Below are 16,789 nucleotides of genomic sequence, written 5' to 3' on the forward strand. Positions count from 1 at the left end.
CATCAGATGAACACTTTCTGTACAGTACTAAGAAATGCAAACTGACAAGTTTAACCTCCAATTTAATAGTAAAACTGAATTACTGTGTTACAAAATGATGCATGTTTGAAAAGTGTGTCACCAACATGAAAAGTTTGGAAAGCTCTGCACTATGCCATACTAGTTTTTCTGCAGCTGCCATGTGGCAGCTTGTCATCTGAATCCACCTTTGAAGTTTGCGTCCCGTCTCAACAGGGCTCTGATTCAGATGTGGAAACACCTGTCAACCTTGGAAAATACCTCGAGTCATTTCTAGCTTTCACAACCCACCCCAGCCAGGTAGGTAAAGGGGAAGGTTTTCCAACCTCTTGTGTATAAAAACAGCCATTTGTGCTCTGTGCCTGTGTATTGAAAATGTTTTAGGTGCCTTTCTCAATGGAAGAAAGGCTTTGTTGTCAGCAGCATGGCGCTTAACCTTAAACACTTCGTTCTCAGTGCTGATTTGGTCTGTTTATGTAACTCAGGATAGTAACTATTGCATACTTGTATCCTTTCCTTCTCTGAAACTCTGTCAAGTGATGTGGCATGCTCTTTCCTGCCATCCAGCATTCATGAAGATCCAGCTTGCAGTAGCAAACAGTGGTGTGTGTGTTGAACAAAAGTTTCAGTTGTTTTGGCATGTGTTTGTTGGAAGTAATTGCTGCTTGGTTTCAGCTGAGCTTGGGAGTATTTACCAGTGCCTAAGCTTGAGAGGATCAGTGTGGATCACTATTGGCATTTGAGCATTACAGTTGGAGATTACTAGCTTGATAGACTGATTCCTTGTTTTTCCCCTAGTTCCTACGCTCTTCCACCCAGATCACATGGGGAGCTCTTTTTCGGCATGAAGTCCTGTCACGTGATCCTCTGTTGTTGGCTATGATTCCAAAATACCTGCGAGCATCTATGACTAATCTTGTGAAGGTATGGTGCCATGAGAGCCTTTAATTCTTGAGTGTTCTTAAGACCTTTGGTTTTCCAAGTGTGGAGAGGCAATCTTGAGAAATAGTTGGAAGGCTGCTGGTATGCCAGTGGAGGTCTCTCCCATCATCTCCCTTCACTGGGTATTTTGATTCAGCCAGAAGGCAGAACAATAACAATTGATGCCTCCTTTCGGTTAGTGCAGATTATGTCCCAAAGGGACAACCTATTCAACCCCCCCCCATTCTTTTTTATTCTGAAATGACAGCCCCCTAGAAGTCTTGCTGCTTAAACTTATTCTAGATTAAAAACATAAGTAGATACCATAAGGCCACTTGCATAGTTATATCCTAGTTGAAATTTGTGTGGCTCAACAAGCTGAGTTCTTGAAAATGTTTTGCTGCAACACACATGAGAATTCTGCCAGTGGGAGAGTTCTGTGAAATTACTATTTTTCCTCTCAATCTCTTGAATCTGACACCCCTTCTTTTTGCAGGTGGGGTTTCCTTCCAAGGCAGACAGCCCCAGTTGTAAATATTCTCACTTCGACTTTGACAGTGATGAAGACTTTAATTGCTTCTTCAACTGTAAGTTACCTTTGTTCTAGTAAAACCCATCTATTTGAGGATAACTTGGAAGTTTTCCCCTATGCTCTTCAGTTTGAATGGTATTAACAGAATCTCAGAATGGTCCATTTGAGAGCAGAAGGAGGTGCTTTGGTGTGAAAGGTCCCCACATGCCTTCAGTCAAAACAGTTCATGAAAGTATATCAACAATTATTAGCCATGGTAGATAAGTGGGCCCTCTAGGTTCAGAAGCAATATGCCTCTGGATCCTAGTTGCTGGAGCACAATCTATTGCCTTCATGCCCTGATTGTATGCTTCCTTCAAGTGTCTGCATCCCAGATTCCTTGATCTGACTTAATGTTCAATTGTTGAAGTGAGCAAGCAGAAGCAGCTGACACCTGGACACTGGAGAGCCAATGTGGTGTAGTGGTTAAGAGCTCTCCCTCTCCCTCTCCCTCTCTCTCGTGGTGATTACTGCTGCCTTTTACATGACTGGATTATTTGAGCTGTAGCAGTAGGTGCCTCTAATTTAAAAGCATTTTGAAACCAAGCCTTTCACGTGTTATTTCCTTGGCAGCTTTCCGTGCACAACAGGGAGAGGTGATAAGGATGGCGTGTCGCTTGGACCCTCGAACTGGCTTCCAGATGGCTGGAGAATGGCTGAAATATCAGCTGTCCACTCCAGTTGATATTGGACCCGTTAACTGTAAGTTTCCTTAATGGGAGGGGAAGTAGGCTTGGTCTCCAGCAGTGGTGGACATTTTGCTTTACCTTTTCCTCACCCAAACAGTTCCTCATTATTTTTTCCAGCCTAGGCCTTCCAGCTGGAGGGCAAGGGGTTAGTACCTGATATTGGTTGAAACGCAAACCCTACTCGTAAATTTTTAAGCTCATTTTTTAGTAAAAACAGCTTGTAAACAGGCTACCAAACAACTGGATGGGGGGTGTTCATAGAGCAAGACTTCTGAGAACTTTTTACACTGGTGTAGGAAAGTAAATTCTTGTCCAAAGAGAGAGGCCTACACTGCTACAAATCTGGAAGTGTTCTAATGCTTTCCTTTTTCTTCCTCTTATAGCTAAAACTGGTGAAGGCCTCTGCTCCATCTTTTCAGTTTCTTTTGTGCAATGGGATGCTATGACCTTTTTCTTGGAGAGTGTTGTTAGCCCGATGTTCCGGTTCATGGAAAAGGACGTATGTAGTCTCGATGTTTCATTTTTTTCCTGCCTCGGTTGGCTTGCTGTGACAACAGTGTTTCTTGAAGAGCATGGAGTGGGGATGCTAACTTGGCCACATTATTTTTACATTTACAGTAGCACATATTATTTGGAAAATACTAGCTTAAGGAAGTCTTTCAAGCTCTGCTATTTTTATGAAGAGCAAAAGAGCCAATGTGATGTAGTAGTTAGAACAGTGGTTCTCAAACTTTTTCCTCTGGGCCACAGAATAAAAAATTGCTGGCACCACATCACCTCTTTTATTAATAAGAAATATATTGGAAAAGAAAAAGAAGCAACTCCTAGCAGCACTTGATTTATAACATAGAGCACAACTACTTTATAACATAATCATGAGACATCCAGAAAGTATACGACAATGCAGCTACATAAGAACTTTAAATGTTTCTTTGATTGCCCTTGAATCTTTCCGCCACACCAGTGTGACTTGCCACACCCTTGGGTTAGAATGTCAGGCTGTCTCAGATTGATCTACTTCACAGGATTGTTGCAAGGATAAAATACAGTGGTACCTTGGTTCTCGAATGGCTTAGTTGTCGAACAAATTGGCTCCCGAACACTGCAAATCCGGAAGTAAGTGTTCCGGTTTGCGAACATTTTTCGGAAGCCGAATGTCCAATGCTGCCTGAGTGCAGGAAGCTCCTGCAGCCAATTGGAAGCCACACCTTGGTTTTCAAACTTTTCAGAAGTCAAATGGACTCCAGGAACAGATTAAGTTCAAGAAGCAAGGTACCACTGTATGTGGAAAGTGGGGAGAACCATGTATGCCACCTTGAGGTCTTTGGAGGAAAGGTAGAATGTAAATGTAATAAATGTATAATTATGTGGTTACATTTTCCCTGACATTTATTTTGCCATACTAAAAGGCTTCCAGCAGTAGAACTTGAACAATAAAACTAAGACTTAATTCACACAATGCTTTTTCAGCGTGGTTGCCGCTACAAAACCTCTCCCCCGTGCCTATGTTTTGGTTCCTCCGGCTCTGAAATTGGATGGAAGTTCTGCCTCAGATTAATATTTCCATTCCCACATCCTCTTCTGTTGGACCTGCTTTTGTGGGATCAAATGTTGCAGAATATTCATACATCATCAATATAGTGTGTGAATTGAACTTGGTGATGGGCAGTTCTGCAGCCAATTTAAAAACGAGCAGGAACACGTGTCACTAATTTCAAATGCAGTCATCACAATGTTGATGTTTTGTGATTGTGACTTCTGTCTGACCGGGTAAAGTCATTCTTCTCAAAATGTCTTTGCTATTCTGGAAAGTGCTCAGATGGGGGTAAATACTGCATTAGAACTTGCATAGATCACAAATGGTGAATCCATAATACTCGCTCTCTGCTGTGATGGTAAAAGTTGAACAAGAGACTATAAACGATTCAGTATGCCAGTAGCTGTGCTGATATTGCTAAATGCTTTTGACTTTGTGCAAGTTTGTCACCAAAAGCTCTACAGAAAAGGAAATGATAAGTTCCCTGCTTATAATGAGCCTAGACAACCACTGTTTCGAACTTCTATCACATCATTGGCTAGTCATTTTTAATTCCCACTCACGGCTTGACGTACCTTTGTGTTAATTTGTTATGCTTTCTGTTGAATAATACTTTTCATATAAACTTGTTAATAGGCTAATGTGGCATTTTTGCAAGTATTATGTTTGTCACATTTCAATTAAAGATACAGGCAGCCTGCCTTGGATTTGCCTGAGAAAGAAATAGTGACATTCTACAAAGCCAGAGTGCATTGAACATTGTAAAATTCTTCTCTTCTCCTAGGAGATCCCAGTATCCGATGGCATAGAACTGCTACAACTTGTCCTCAGCTATGAAACAAAGGATCCCCTCATCCTGTCCTGTGTCCTTTCTAACGTTTCGGCACTCTTTCCATTTGTCACTTACAGGCCAGAATACCTGCCAGATGTTCTTTCAAAGGCAAGCCCTGTTTTTTATCCTGTTAATATGATGAGGCTTTTAAAAGTGATACCGTGTAGATCCTTACCTGTAAACGTTTCATAGGATAGATCTAGGGAGGCTAAACATTTTTCTCTGATCATTCTAGAGAACAGATGCCCTGGGAGGGACAATTTTTGTTGTTGGGGTGACCCATATCCAGCATGCCAAGTTTTTCTGGTGGACTAAAGAACACCCCCCCCCAATAATGTGGCTGAATTTTAAAGTTTGTGCATGTGTGTATCAGATATACGTATGTATGTGTATGTATACATATATATGTGTGTGTATTTAGATCTATTTATATGTATATGTACATTGCAGAGACATACTTAGAAAATATATGGTTGTTCCTTTTAAATACTAGAAGTTCAAGGGGATATTGTGTTGCTTCTAGTAGCTGGTGAGGTTTGGTACTTGATTCTGTACTACTGCTAGTCTGCCTTCATGCTTGCAGGTGACCCCTCAGTTTTCAAAATGGAGAACACTGAAGAACTGTGATACACTTAATTCCCTGGGTAAAATATGTTTAAGATCTGAACACAGTGCTGGTCTTGTCACTATTAAGGGATACCTCCTCCTACCTGCTGGAATCCTTGTCTTGTGTTGAAATAGAAAAGAGGAAACTTTTCTCTGATAAAGACATTTTCGTGGACTTGGAACAGCTATTCATAGACTAGTGACGGGTATGCAGCACATTCAAAAGCATGAACCATTAATATGTGGCTTTTGTTCTTGTTCCCATAGCTCTTTGCCTCTGTTACCTTTGAAGTTGTAGAAGAAAGTAAGGTAAGATAATTTTGGCCATACTGTACAGTGTATAGGTGCATGGATTAAACTTCCCCATAGCAAAGTAGCATGCTTATATGCAATAATGGCACTATAGACTAAAATTCTATATATAAATTATTGGATACCAGTTCTTTCACGGGACCTTTGGGGGAAGTACATTTCAGTACTGACCACACACGTCTTTCACTAGTTCTCTATGGAGGCAGTTGACATGGATGTGATTGATATGCAACTGCATCCATGCTACATAAGCAATGCTTATATGAAGCATTTAAACAGTGTTGGGGGGGATGGAGAATCATAACGAAAGGTTGTGTATTCCACAATTCTGAGCAAGTGTTACAGAATCTTACATTAGGTATAGAATTTGGTTTCCTTAGAATATCAGCTTTCACTTTTTTTATAAAAAAAAGCAAGTCTTCGTCCCATATGACTGTAAAGGTAGGTTTGAAAATGAGTCAGCAAAGCCAAATAAAATATCAGCAGCAGAATGGTGACTGAGCAACATTTCCAGTTACCTGGGGGTGGGGAAGGGTGCAATTTCAGTTCTGTGCAACTCTTTATCCCTCCTTGTAACTAGCCAAAGCGGAAGATATTGTGCAGATGTTCCTGCATACCTCTCCCACACCTTGGGATTTATGGTCATCAGAAGCTTGCTGTTAAGGGTTCAATCAGCATTAGAAAGTCAGGTGGTCTTGCAATGGGGAGCCTGTGCCTTTAGCCTGCCCAGGGTGGCTTGTTGTGTTGAGTTTTGACTGTCCTTTCGACAGGTGCTGAAGACGGTCCTGTTTTAAGAGGGCTTTTGACCTGGGGTGGTAATATTTTGTTTAATACCTACAAAAAAGCTACTGATCATGCTGTATTGCATGGGGTTGGGCTAGGTGACCCCTGCAGTCCCTTCCAACTCTGTGATTCTAAGTATGACCAACAGCTGATTCCGTTAAAATGTGCAGAGCCAAATGCAACCCTCCAGCTTTATTGACTGATTCTCCTAGGCCCCAAGGACCCGTGCAGTGAAGAATGTGAGAAGGCATGCCTGTTCCTCAATAATCAAGATGTGCCGGGATTATCCTCAGCTTGTCCTGGTACTTTACTGAATTTTCTATATGTTGTGTGTGTTGTGGGCTGGAGCGGTGTCTGTGTGTGTATGCTTTCGTTATTCCCCTTGTGGTTTAAAGCTCCTCTGTTTGTTCTATGTGTGGCTGTTAGTGTTTGGTGGCAGTGACATTGATCATTGTCATCCACCTTTCATGGACGCTTGAGGTCTTGTCTATCTGTCAGTCAGTCAATCTTGATTGTTTCAACCACAAGGGCCTTCTCAGCAGTGGCGTCCTCCCTGTGGAATGCCCTCCCATCCAATCTCAAGGAGATAAAGAACTATAGACCTTTAGAAGACATCTGAAGGCATCCCTGTATCGGAAAGTTTTTTTATATTTGACGTTTTACTGTGTTTTTATAAATGCTGGAAGGTGCCTAGAGTGGCTGGGGGAACCCAGCAAGATTGGCAGAGTATAAATTGATATTATTATTAGTCACAGAAGAGAGAAATCCTTGTGGTAGAGGCTGGAAAACATAGGGGTGGAGTATATATAAGATTCAGCATATGGATACAAGAGCTAAGAACCTAAAGCAGCAACTGAATACAGCTTCACGCATAGTGAGGTGAAAAATACTGGGTGGTTTCCATAGCAAATGTGTAAACATCCCATTCACAATTGTACACATATTTTTAGGCACTAGTGCATATGCATCTGGGAAACCTATTTGTTTTTCGCTGTTCACTGTTTGGTTCAGGAAATGCTGTGGTTTCTGCAGATGCCATAACCAACAGGGCACAGCTCAAACGAGACAACTCCTAGGGGTCAAGATCCCTTCCCCCCATAAAATATTAGAGGGGACAGCTCTCCCCAAATTGATGGGCATTGCCATTCAAATAGTGTGTGCCCCCTCCCCAATATTATTTTATTCAAGTTGGCATCCCAGGCACAGCTAATCCATTTTTTGTTCTGGAATAAGATTCCATGTGATTAGGAAGTATCCTGGCAATACAATGAGTTACTATTACATTATTGAATTGTATTAATTGTTTTGATCAATTCATTGCTGTTGTTTGCTTTATTTGCTTTATTTATAGCCATTGCGTTTGATATTATAGTGATTGCAATGTTGGTTGTCTTTTTAATGCTACTGTGATTATTGCGAGCAACTTTGAGCTGAACATTTGTTGCTGGGAAAGCGGGATACAAATGTTAAATAATGTATGGCGTTGCCTCGAACAAAAGCAGTCTCCCATCAAATATTCTGTGTAGGAATTCTGCATGTATTCAAGAAGTCGAGTTTTGTGTGATTCTGTAAGTTGACTGACCTTTGCTTGAATCTGTTTCTTCTAGCCAAACTTTGACATGCTGTACAACCATGTAAAGCAGCTGCTCTCCAATGAGCTACTCCTGACCCAGATGGAGAAGTGTGCTCTCATGGAAGCCCTTGTCCTCGTCAGCAACCAGTTCAAGGACTACCCGCGGCAGAAGGTTTTCTTGGAAGAACTCATGTCTCCTGTCGCAACCTTGTGGCTGTCTGAAGAGATGAGGAGGTGCAAGGACTTCCTCCGTTCTTTCTCTAATGTAGTACGGGGGGGGGGATTACAGTGCTAGGCTGTAAGGTGTAATAATATCCTGTACAAGAAACACACCAGCAATTCAGATCATGAGATTCAGCATGCTAATCATTGGCAACATAATCTTACACAGCTCTCAAGCTGAATCTGACTTATTCCTTTCTCTCTCTTTCTGTTAAGAGTCCTGACGAATCCTGAAGAGTTTGTCCGCTATGTTGGTGCTGATAATAAACTTACAGACCCAGCCATGGAAGATCCCTGTGGCCTAAACCGTTCTAGAGTAAGTAGTTATTAAGCATGAACCTTAGAGAAATTTAGCTTTTTTTGGAATATTTCTCCTTACTCAGTAGGTGCAAAATCTTTGCTATTTCATAAAGGACTTTTTGAGCATATGTCATCTCAAAAAAGAAAAGAAAAGCTGAAACATTTGGCATCTGGAACATTTTGGAGAATGAGAGCTAGGGTGGGTTTATTTCTGCTTCTTTTATCTATATTGTTTTGGCTGGACCTCCTACAAAGGAATTTATAAGTGACATGGCCTAACCAGCAGCTGTTTTTGTTTCTTGTTTTAATCCTGAACTATTAAAAGCAGTCAAATAGCAGTTGGTTTCTGCTGTACAGCTAGATAAAAGTCATAGAATCCTAGAATTGTAGTTGGAAGGGATCCCAAGAGTCATCTAGTCTAACCCCCTGCAATGCAGGAATCTCAACAAGAACATACATGACAGATGGCCATCCAGCCTCTGCTTAAAAACCTCCAATGAAAGAGAGTCCACAGCGTCCCAGCTCCACTGTTTTAACAGCTGTTACTGTCAGAAACTTCTTCCTTATGTTTACTCAGAATCTCCTTTCTTGAGACCCTCAGGTATAGGGCGGTATAGAAATAAAACAAACAGATAAATAAATTGAAGCCATTGTCAGAGGTTTCTATACACACAGCCCCACATGCATCTTCCCATTGTCCATCCAGACAAGCAAAAGGCATTCAGTGACACATATCCAACTAAGCAAAACCACTTAAGGAGGATGCCAACAGGGCCAGTGAGAGCTATGGTCTGGGGAAGCTCCCGAGGGCCAAGTAGGCAGCTCCGGAGGGCCACATTTCCTTCCCCTCTCCCATGCCCAAAGTTTTCATAGAGGCAGAAAGCAGTCTTACCAAGTTGCTATATTGAGAAGTTCCAAGGAAAGTGACTCCTTTGGCCTCTTGTTGTTCTTTCTGTTTAACCCTTAGAATCTTTCCTTCTTTGTTTGTTTCTCTATAGATAAGCTTTTGTGTGTATACCATTCTGGGCGTTATAAAACGGGCTCGTTGGCCCGCTTCCTTGGAAGAGGCGAAGGCTGGAGGATTTGTGGTTGGGTACATGTCTAATGGCAGTCCAATCTACCGTAATCCCTGCTCTGTTCAGGTCCTGAAACTGTTTGACAACTTGCTTGCGCTCATAAGGTGGGTCAGCTCAGCTTGATAACAGTCTCGTAGTGAAAATGCTATGTACTCTGAGCAGTGTGTTTCCTCATTGGAGCCAATTGAGCTCTTGCACATTGAAATTTTGTAAGGAAGTAGATAAGGGGAAAGAAACCCAGTTCCACCCTGCACAGTTCATAGAATTGTAGAGTTGGAAGAGACCTCTGAGGGTCATCTAGTCCCTTGCAGTGCAGGAATCATGTCTACAGCTGTCCCTGGGTGGGCTTGAACCACCAGCCTTCTGCTTAACAGCCCAACACACTTACAGTGGTACCTCGGGTTAAGTACTTAAATCGTTCCGGAGGTCCATTCTTAACCTGAAACTGTTCTTAACCTAAAGCACCACTTTAGCTAACGGGTCCTCCCGCTGCCGCTGCACCACTGGAGCACGATTTTTGTTCTCATCTTGAAGCAAAGTTCTTAACCCGAGGTAATATATATGGGTTAGAGGAGTCTGTAACCTGAAGCGTATGTAACCTGAAGCGTATGTAACCCGAGGTACCACTGTACTTGTGGGAATTCTAACAGGAGGAGGTGTCCCCAAATTTCATTGAACATAAAATTAAACACAGCTTGCCACCTCCACTCGTTGTTGTGCATGGTCTCTACTCTTCCTGAAGATAGAAATTGGAAAGGAGAGTGCAAATCAACCGTACTCAGTAAAGTTGTTTATGGTGGTCTGGGGAACATTGTGATGACTTGTTCCCCGATCACTAAAATGGCAGCACTCGTGAAACCATAACAAGGAGCAATCCTGACAGTCATGGTATATGTGGGTTATCAACAGCATTTGAGAGCTTTATTAAGTAATACTAATAATAATTTTATTATTTATACCCTACCCATTTGGCTAGGTTGCTCCAGCTACTCTGGGGCAGTTGCCATGAGAAATGATTTCAATCTCCCCCATTTTTGTCTTCTTGAAGATTATATATTTTTCATGGAGGAGAAGGCTACTTGCTATGATGACTATGTGCTGCCCTCAGTATTGGAGGTAACATGCCTCTGAATACCAATTGTTAGGGGAATAACGTTGCACTCATGTCCTGCTTTCACTCAGTTTCCCATATGCTTGTGGCTGGCCATTTTGAGAACAGGATGTTGGCCTAGTTGGATTGTTGGTATGATCCAGCAGGGCCCCTCTTGTGTTTTTATGTTCTTAGAAGCTGTGATGGCTAACAGTATATAAGTGGCGTCAAAAATCCATAGACAACAGACATCTAACGAAAATGGGTGGCAGTGTGTGTTCTGATTCTCAAACTGGTTATTACTTCCAATCCCCCCCCCCCCAAAAAAGATGGAGATCTGTGACAAGGATATTATTTCCCTGGCTTCTTGTGTGCTTTCTCCAAGAAATAGGGTAAATGGGCACTTTTGGACAGGAAACCAGGCTAGGTGAGCCTTTGAACTCCTCTATAATGGCAGCACCATATGCTCTTGTGACTAGCAGTGGAGGTGATGTCATCTACTAGAATCAAAAGAGAGTTAAACAAGGGATGGGAAGTGAAATCATTAGGGTTTGTATTTTATTGTAAAGCCCACATGGAAATTCTTTGGCTGGCCAATTAAAAATGTATCTAATAGAGATACTGAGCCTTGACCATGGTAATCTGTATTTTTATCTTTATCCACCCTGGGAATAATTATATCTAAGGGTGGCATATGAATTGTCTAAATAAATATTTTCCTTTGACTTGGATGAATTGCCAAGCATTTCATGGCAATGGCACCAGTTAATGCACAATTTTCTGCTTAATGGAGCTTACAGTAGCCAATCCATAACTACATAGTTTTTTGGATGCTATTGTGATAAAAGGCCAAGAGCTTCCACCTTTTTATGTTAACAGCTCTCAGGTGAACTTAGCTTACACAAGTATTTAAATTTTTTTAAAAAGGAAATGGGAGGGGAATCAAATATGAGCTTGAGTAGGCCCTTGTCTGTGCTGTCTTAGACCACATTGCAGCACTACTGTGACTTATGGCAGCTTGCAGGGTGATGAGAATGTCAAGTAAATGGTTGCACTTGTTCTTCTTTGGGGTTTTTGCATGGTGCCTTGTGCTCAATGTGTGGCAGGTAAAGCTGTGGATACAGCTCACAGTCTGCACAAAGGTAACAAATGTGTAAAACATTCTCTGCTATGCCCTTGAGAAGATGAACAATTCATTATATACCCTTAGCATGTAAGTAGCGTAAATATATGGAAATCTTTTGTTTAGGGAATCCATGCTTAACAGTTATATTGGCTTCATATCTGCATCTTATTGGATATTTATAGTTTTGCTCTGTTACCTACTAAATGCAGAATACCTCCTTTTACTCCCCTTGGTACTTCATTTTCCCTAACCACTTCAGCTTTTATTGTTTTGCTGCAGTTTTTATTTTGTTAGAAGTTTCTGAACCAGACTAATGGTTCCTTTTGTAGAGAGCTCATGAGACCCTTTGTGCTCACCTACCGTCTCCTGGTCCTATGAGATCTTTATGCACAATAGTGAATGAAACAGGTTAGCCTGTATGCAGCTATGGGACTGTTCTGTGATTTGGCATGTAAGGACTTCACTAATCAGCCTGTGGAGGCCATCCTAATACTGTGCATATACAGAATCATAGAGGGAAAGAACAGTCTGGCAGAATGGGAAAGGGATGGGGAGAGTATGTTGGAAAACATTGTAAATAGGCAGCAGTTTGCGGGGTGGATTGGGTACTGCAGAAAGCAATGGGGGCAAGCTTCTACTGAGGGGAAAGGTTTTTCACTGTTTTACTTAGGTTTAAACAAATGTAATGCTCATGTGGCCTTGGTAAACATTCTCCACATCCAGATTGGCCTTCAAGAGTCCTAGTAATTATTATATTGGATCATTCTGGAGTCATTAAAACACACCAGCTAAAATCATGCATTGATGAATGTGTCACATGTTAAATGGTCTTGCTTTAAACCTAATGTGTGGTAGTACATACATTGGTAAAATCATAAGATAGTAAGATGAACTTTGAGATCTACAGGGCACTAAATGAATAAAACTTGGAATAACTTGGAATAATTTTTCTATCTGTTCACTGCTATTTCCAGATCTTAAATTCTATTCCACATTAGTTTTTGATAGTAGGTATTAAAAAAATTCTATTTTGGCATATGCAACAGCATTGGCCTAGTTTCAAGATATGCTTCAAAAGACTGACCTCTGCGAGCTAGGGTCAGTCACGTTATGAGAGTATTCCTCAATAGAGCACTAAGCTGCAGAGGTGAAACTGACTACCAGTGTCCTTGGCACGCCTGGATCTTCATGATCCCCCTGCTTTATTGCTGAGAGCTTCATCCTTGCACTTTAAGGAAGGCATATGGTATTGTACAGAGGCCAGGCTCTGTTTATGCATGCTCCACAACCATGCCTCCTGTGCTTCCTATTCTGATGTTGATCAAATACTTTAGTTTGGGTCTGACCCAAAAGCCACCTTAGCTACAGCAATAAGATTTCAAACCAGGCTTAGCAAACAACATCTTTGTAAGTGTTAACATTCAGCGCTGTGAAAAGGGTTCTGGTTGCCATATTGGGATGTATAAGACCTCTAAGGCAGCATTTCCCCATTCTCTTCACAGTTAGCATTCTCTTCAGGGTAGCACAAATGATTAAACAATAAAGTCCTCTATATAGTGTTTGCAGGCTTTTGCCAAAACACGTCATCACTTAGTCTTCATAATACGATGCTTCTCCTCTCTTGCAGCCTCTGTTAGCACCCCTTGAAATGAATGGGCAGTTCACACCTCAGAACTATTGTTCCAGGCTGTCTGCAAGCTCAGGCAAACATCGCTGCATTGGTTGCACTTTGATCACATTCTTGGAAGGTTTTGTCTTCACAAGCATAGAGACTTCCTTTAGAGACTTCTAAAAATGAAAGATGAGACTCTGGAGGGCAATTGAGAGGCCTGCCCCTGCCACCCAACGTCCTAGTCCTTTGTTACCCCTGTACCCTCACACTTTGGGGGAAAACGCTGCTCTAGAGGGAGATACTGAGTTACCGTTGATCACCTCTAGCAGCAGGTACAGTGGCATTGCAATGTTGGCGGAGGCTGTTGGGCCGTTTGGCTGCAGAATTTGTGCTGTGTGCAGTTGCCGAAGCCCTGAGTGGAGGTCTGTGGTCTCAAAGGAGAGAGGTAGGTGAGACAGAGACCCTTCTCCCCACCCCACCCCCACTCAGATGACACATCTAGCAGGTGAGGGACCCTGCGATAGCCTTGATGGCAAGAGAGAAGCCATCTGGGGCTGGACGGAGGCTCCTCCCTGGCAGCGTGGTGTGGACAACGCAGAGCTGTTCTCCTTTTCAGGGGGTCATCTCTCTGCCACACAGCTGCTTATAGCATACGAGCACATCACTTAAGAGCTGTATATTCCTCCAGCGTCAGCTGCCATTGCAGGGACTGTGATCCCTCCTCGGAGAGGCACTCTGTGTCTTTCAGAGGTGGGATGGCCTCTCCTTTGCTGCTCAGCGGGTGCAGAGCAGTTTGCTAGAAGTAGAATTTGCCTGTGGGTTCCAAGGCCTCTCTCCAATTGTGGCCTTTGATGGTGTCATTGCAGCCGGTATTTCAAAGGGCTGAGGTGAGGTGAACAGAGGGTAACTGTTGTGTGGGGCAGCTGGTACCCTCTGTGTGATAAAGCGGAGACTTCTCCATGTCCCCAAGAGAGTATAGTGATTTTATTGGTCAGGAAGGGGGATCCCATGCACAAGTGCATGGTCTCGCCTTCCTCATCGCCAGACACAGGAGCTGTTCGTAAGATGATGTTGGCTTCCTGCTGCCAAGCAGCTGTTAGGTACAACTTGTGACTATGGAACATCCTGCTCTCTTCCAGGACTCATAACAATCTGTATATGCCAGAGATGGTGGCCAGGTTTGGGGAAACCTTTGCAAAGGCCTTAGACCTGCTGGAAGTGGAGAAGAATGCCATCCTAGGTAAGTATCCCCTTCATTGCGCTTCTACAGCTTGTGTGTTAATCTTTACAGCCACTGTGTTCTCTTCAAGATGCAGAAATTGTTACGTTAGCTGCGGTCAGGGGCATTCTGCTTAAAACAACCATACGCTGCATTTCTCTAGTTCGACAAGAGTTTGAAGTAGGCCTAGGCAAATGTAGTTACCCAAGGGTTGAGCTCCTGCCTGCTTGTCTGCTGGCCTGCCATGTGTGTGAGAGAGCAATATTTTTTGTGCAAGATTTTTGCTGCCTTGATTTTTGCTGGGAACAGGAATAGGCACCATGTCATATAATGACTATGGAAGTAATACTAAACTGATTTAGTGGTGCATGCATGAGCAGGAAGGAGCTGCCCTGATCCTTGGGCTGCCCACACACAAGAGAAAGACCTCAGCAGAATTTTGTTTTACTTCCCATGAAACGTGGTTTTTTGTTCTGTACAAGCCAGAGTCTGGAGTTTAAAACAAATTCATTTCCCTTGTGTCACTCAAGATATGTCCTAAGCCTTTGATTTGCCTAGTTTTTCTAGCAAGATCAAAGAAGTTCCTGGCCCAGGAGAAGGGCTTTTTAATTTCTAGCTGACTTATTTGCCATCTCCTGGCTCAGTTGAGGAGGTTGAATTGGCAGGTACTTTGGCCTAATAACACACAGGTTCACCATTTTCTGGTGGCCCATCACCAAGAGGCTTTCCAGATCTTAACTCTCAACCTCAAGGGTCAGGAACCTCCGGCCCAGGGGCCTAATGTGGCCTTTCGGGCGTTTCTGACCTCCCCACAGCCCACACGCCTCACAAGACTTTCCGCCACCCTCCTGCAATGTGACTGGAATGTGTCCCTGAACTGTGGTACTGCCTCTTGCTTGGTCTGGATGGAAAGGAGGGTGGGTATGTGTGTCGAAACCTCTGACTTGCAGGGCTGAAATGTGGCCTACTGTACAAAAGGAAGAGTCACATCCGTTGCTGCTCCCACTTACGCCTCTAGCCCTGCCCCCACCATTGATATGCATCTGCCAGAAGGTTGCCTATGAGTGAATGCAGCCTTGGGACTGAAGAAGGTTCCTTACTTCTGTTCTAAATCCACCACATTTTCAGAGGAGGGTTGACTTTTAGAGATGATCTGTACAATTGTGACATGGAGCTGGATTCTAATTCTGCCTCAGGGCCACTTCTTACATAAAGCTTACAATGTGGCTAGCTCTATGTACCTATGTAGCCTGTGCTCACGTCATGCCAGGTAGAGACGACTGCTTTAGATTTGTTTTGCAAAGGATCTTCTAAACCATTTCAGGCACTGATGCATCTTAAGTTATACAATCTCTGACACAGGTAGAAATGTATATGATTAGAATGTCCAAGTTGCTTTTGAGAAATTGTTAAAACACGCCAGCTTTCTTCTAGTTCAGCTTGAGGTAATGTGACTAGAGTATCACATTTTTTTCTGGCCTTCCTATCAGTTTTTAAAGCTGTAGCAGCAGCGTTGCTCTAGTCTAGATAGACCCTGCAACCCTGATTATATATCCACATCTGTGTTTGTTGCTTTTGGTGGATCCCCAAACAGTCTCATTACATGATTTCCTGTAATAATGCTTTTTTCTTCCATTAGCATTTCATTTTCTTGTCGAGATGAACCTATTCACCGATAATATTTCACTCTTTTTAGGCCTTCCTCAGCCCCTGCTGGAAATTTATGACTCTCCTGTCTACAAAACAGTGTTGGAAAGGATGCAGGGCTTTTTTTGTACCCTGTATGACAACTGGTAAGAACTTCAATGATTTAGGAAAATAAACTTGTGGAATGCACAAAAACAGCAGCAGATCAAAAGGCATACAGTGCAGTTTGGTGCCCTTTAACTACTATAATTTCTTGTCTCACGAACTTTTATTGCCTCATTCAATAAAACCATCACTGTCCTGGGAGCTGTTGGTGCAACCTCACTCCCACCACCTTCCCTGGGCCTACTTAAGAAAGACTTGTGTGCCCTTAGGGAAGCCAGAAACAAGGAACCTCAGACAAGGAAATGGGTCATCGACTCCTGAGGTTGGCCTGAGAATATTTTGTACCAATTGTTTGTTCTAATATTATAAATGTGTAATCACCTTGGGTGCCTTGGCCCTTGGGACAAAAGGGCTGGTATCAGTTTATGTCCTGCCTGTAAGCTTTGTAGGAATTTTCGACTGATCACTGTCGGAGACAGAATGCTGGACTAGTTGGACTTTGGTCTGACCCCAAAAGGCAATCCTCCTTTTCACAAATGAATAAGCAAAC

General features: G+C 42.7%; 1 protein-coding gene across 2 annotated transcripts in view; it reads left to right on the plus strand.

Annotated features, from left to right (window-relative positions):
- Positions 1-16,789, plus strand: part of XPO5 (exportin 5) — a 34,939-nt gene that overhangs the window by 9,841 nt on the left and 8,309 nt on the right. For both annotated transcript variants that reach the window (XM_081905640.1, XM_081905639.1), the window contains exons 10-22: positions 235-318; positions 817-942; positions 1,436-1,526; positions 2,084-2,212; positions 2,583-2,698; positions 4,521-4,676; positions 5,442-5,483; positions 6,482-6,571; positions 7,877-8,076; positions 8,281-8,380; positions 9,363-9,544; positions 14,408-14,508; positions 16,184-16,280. In XM_081905640.1, coding sequence (XP_081761766.1) covers positions 235-318; positions 817-942; positions 1,436-1,526; positions 2,084-2,212; positions 2,583-2,698; positions 4,521-4,676; positions 5,442-5,483; positions 6,482-6,571; positions 7,877-8,076; positions 8,281-8,380; positions 9,363-9,544; positions 14,408-14,508; positions 16,184-16,280 — 1,514 coding nt within the window. The remainder of the gene's footprint in view (positions 1-234; positions 319-816; positions 943-1,435; positions 1,527-2,083; positions 2,213-2,582; positions 2,699-4,520; positions 4,677-5,441; positions 5,484-6,481; positions 6,572-7,876; positions 8,077-8,280; positions 8,381-9,362; positions 9,545-14,407; positions 14,509-16,183; positions 16,281-16,789) is intronic.

The sequence above is a fragment of the Podarcis melisellensis genome (assembly GCF_964234715.1).
Source record: "Podarcis melisellensis genome assembly, chromosome: 3".
NCBI lineage: Eukaryota > Metazoa > Chordata > Lepidosauria > Squamata > Lacertidae > Podarcis > Podarcis melisellensis.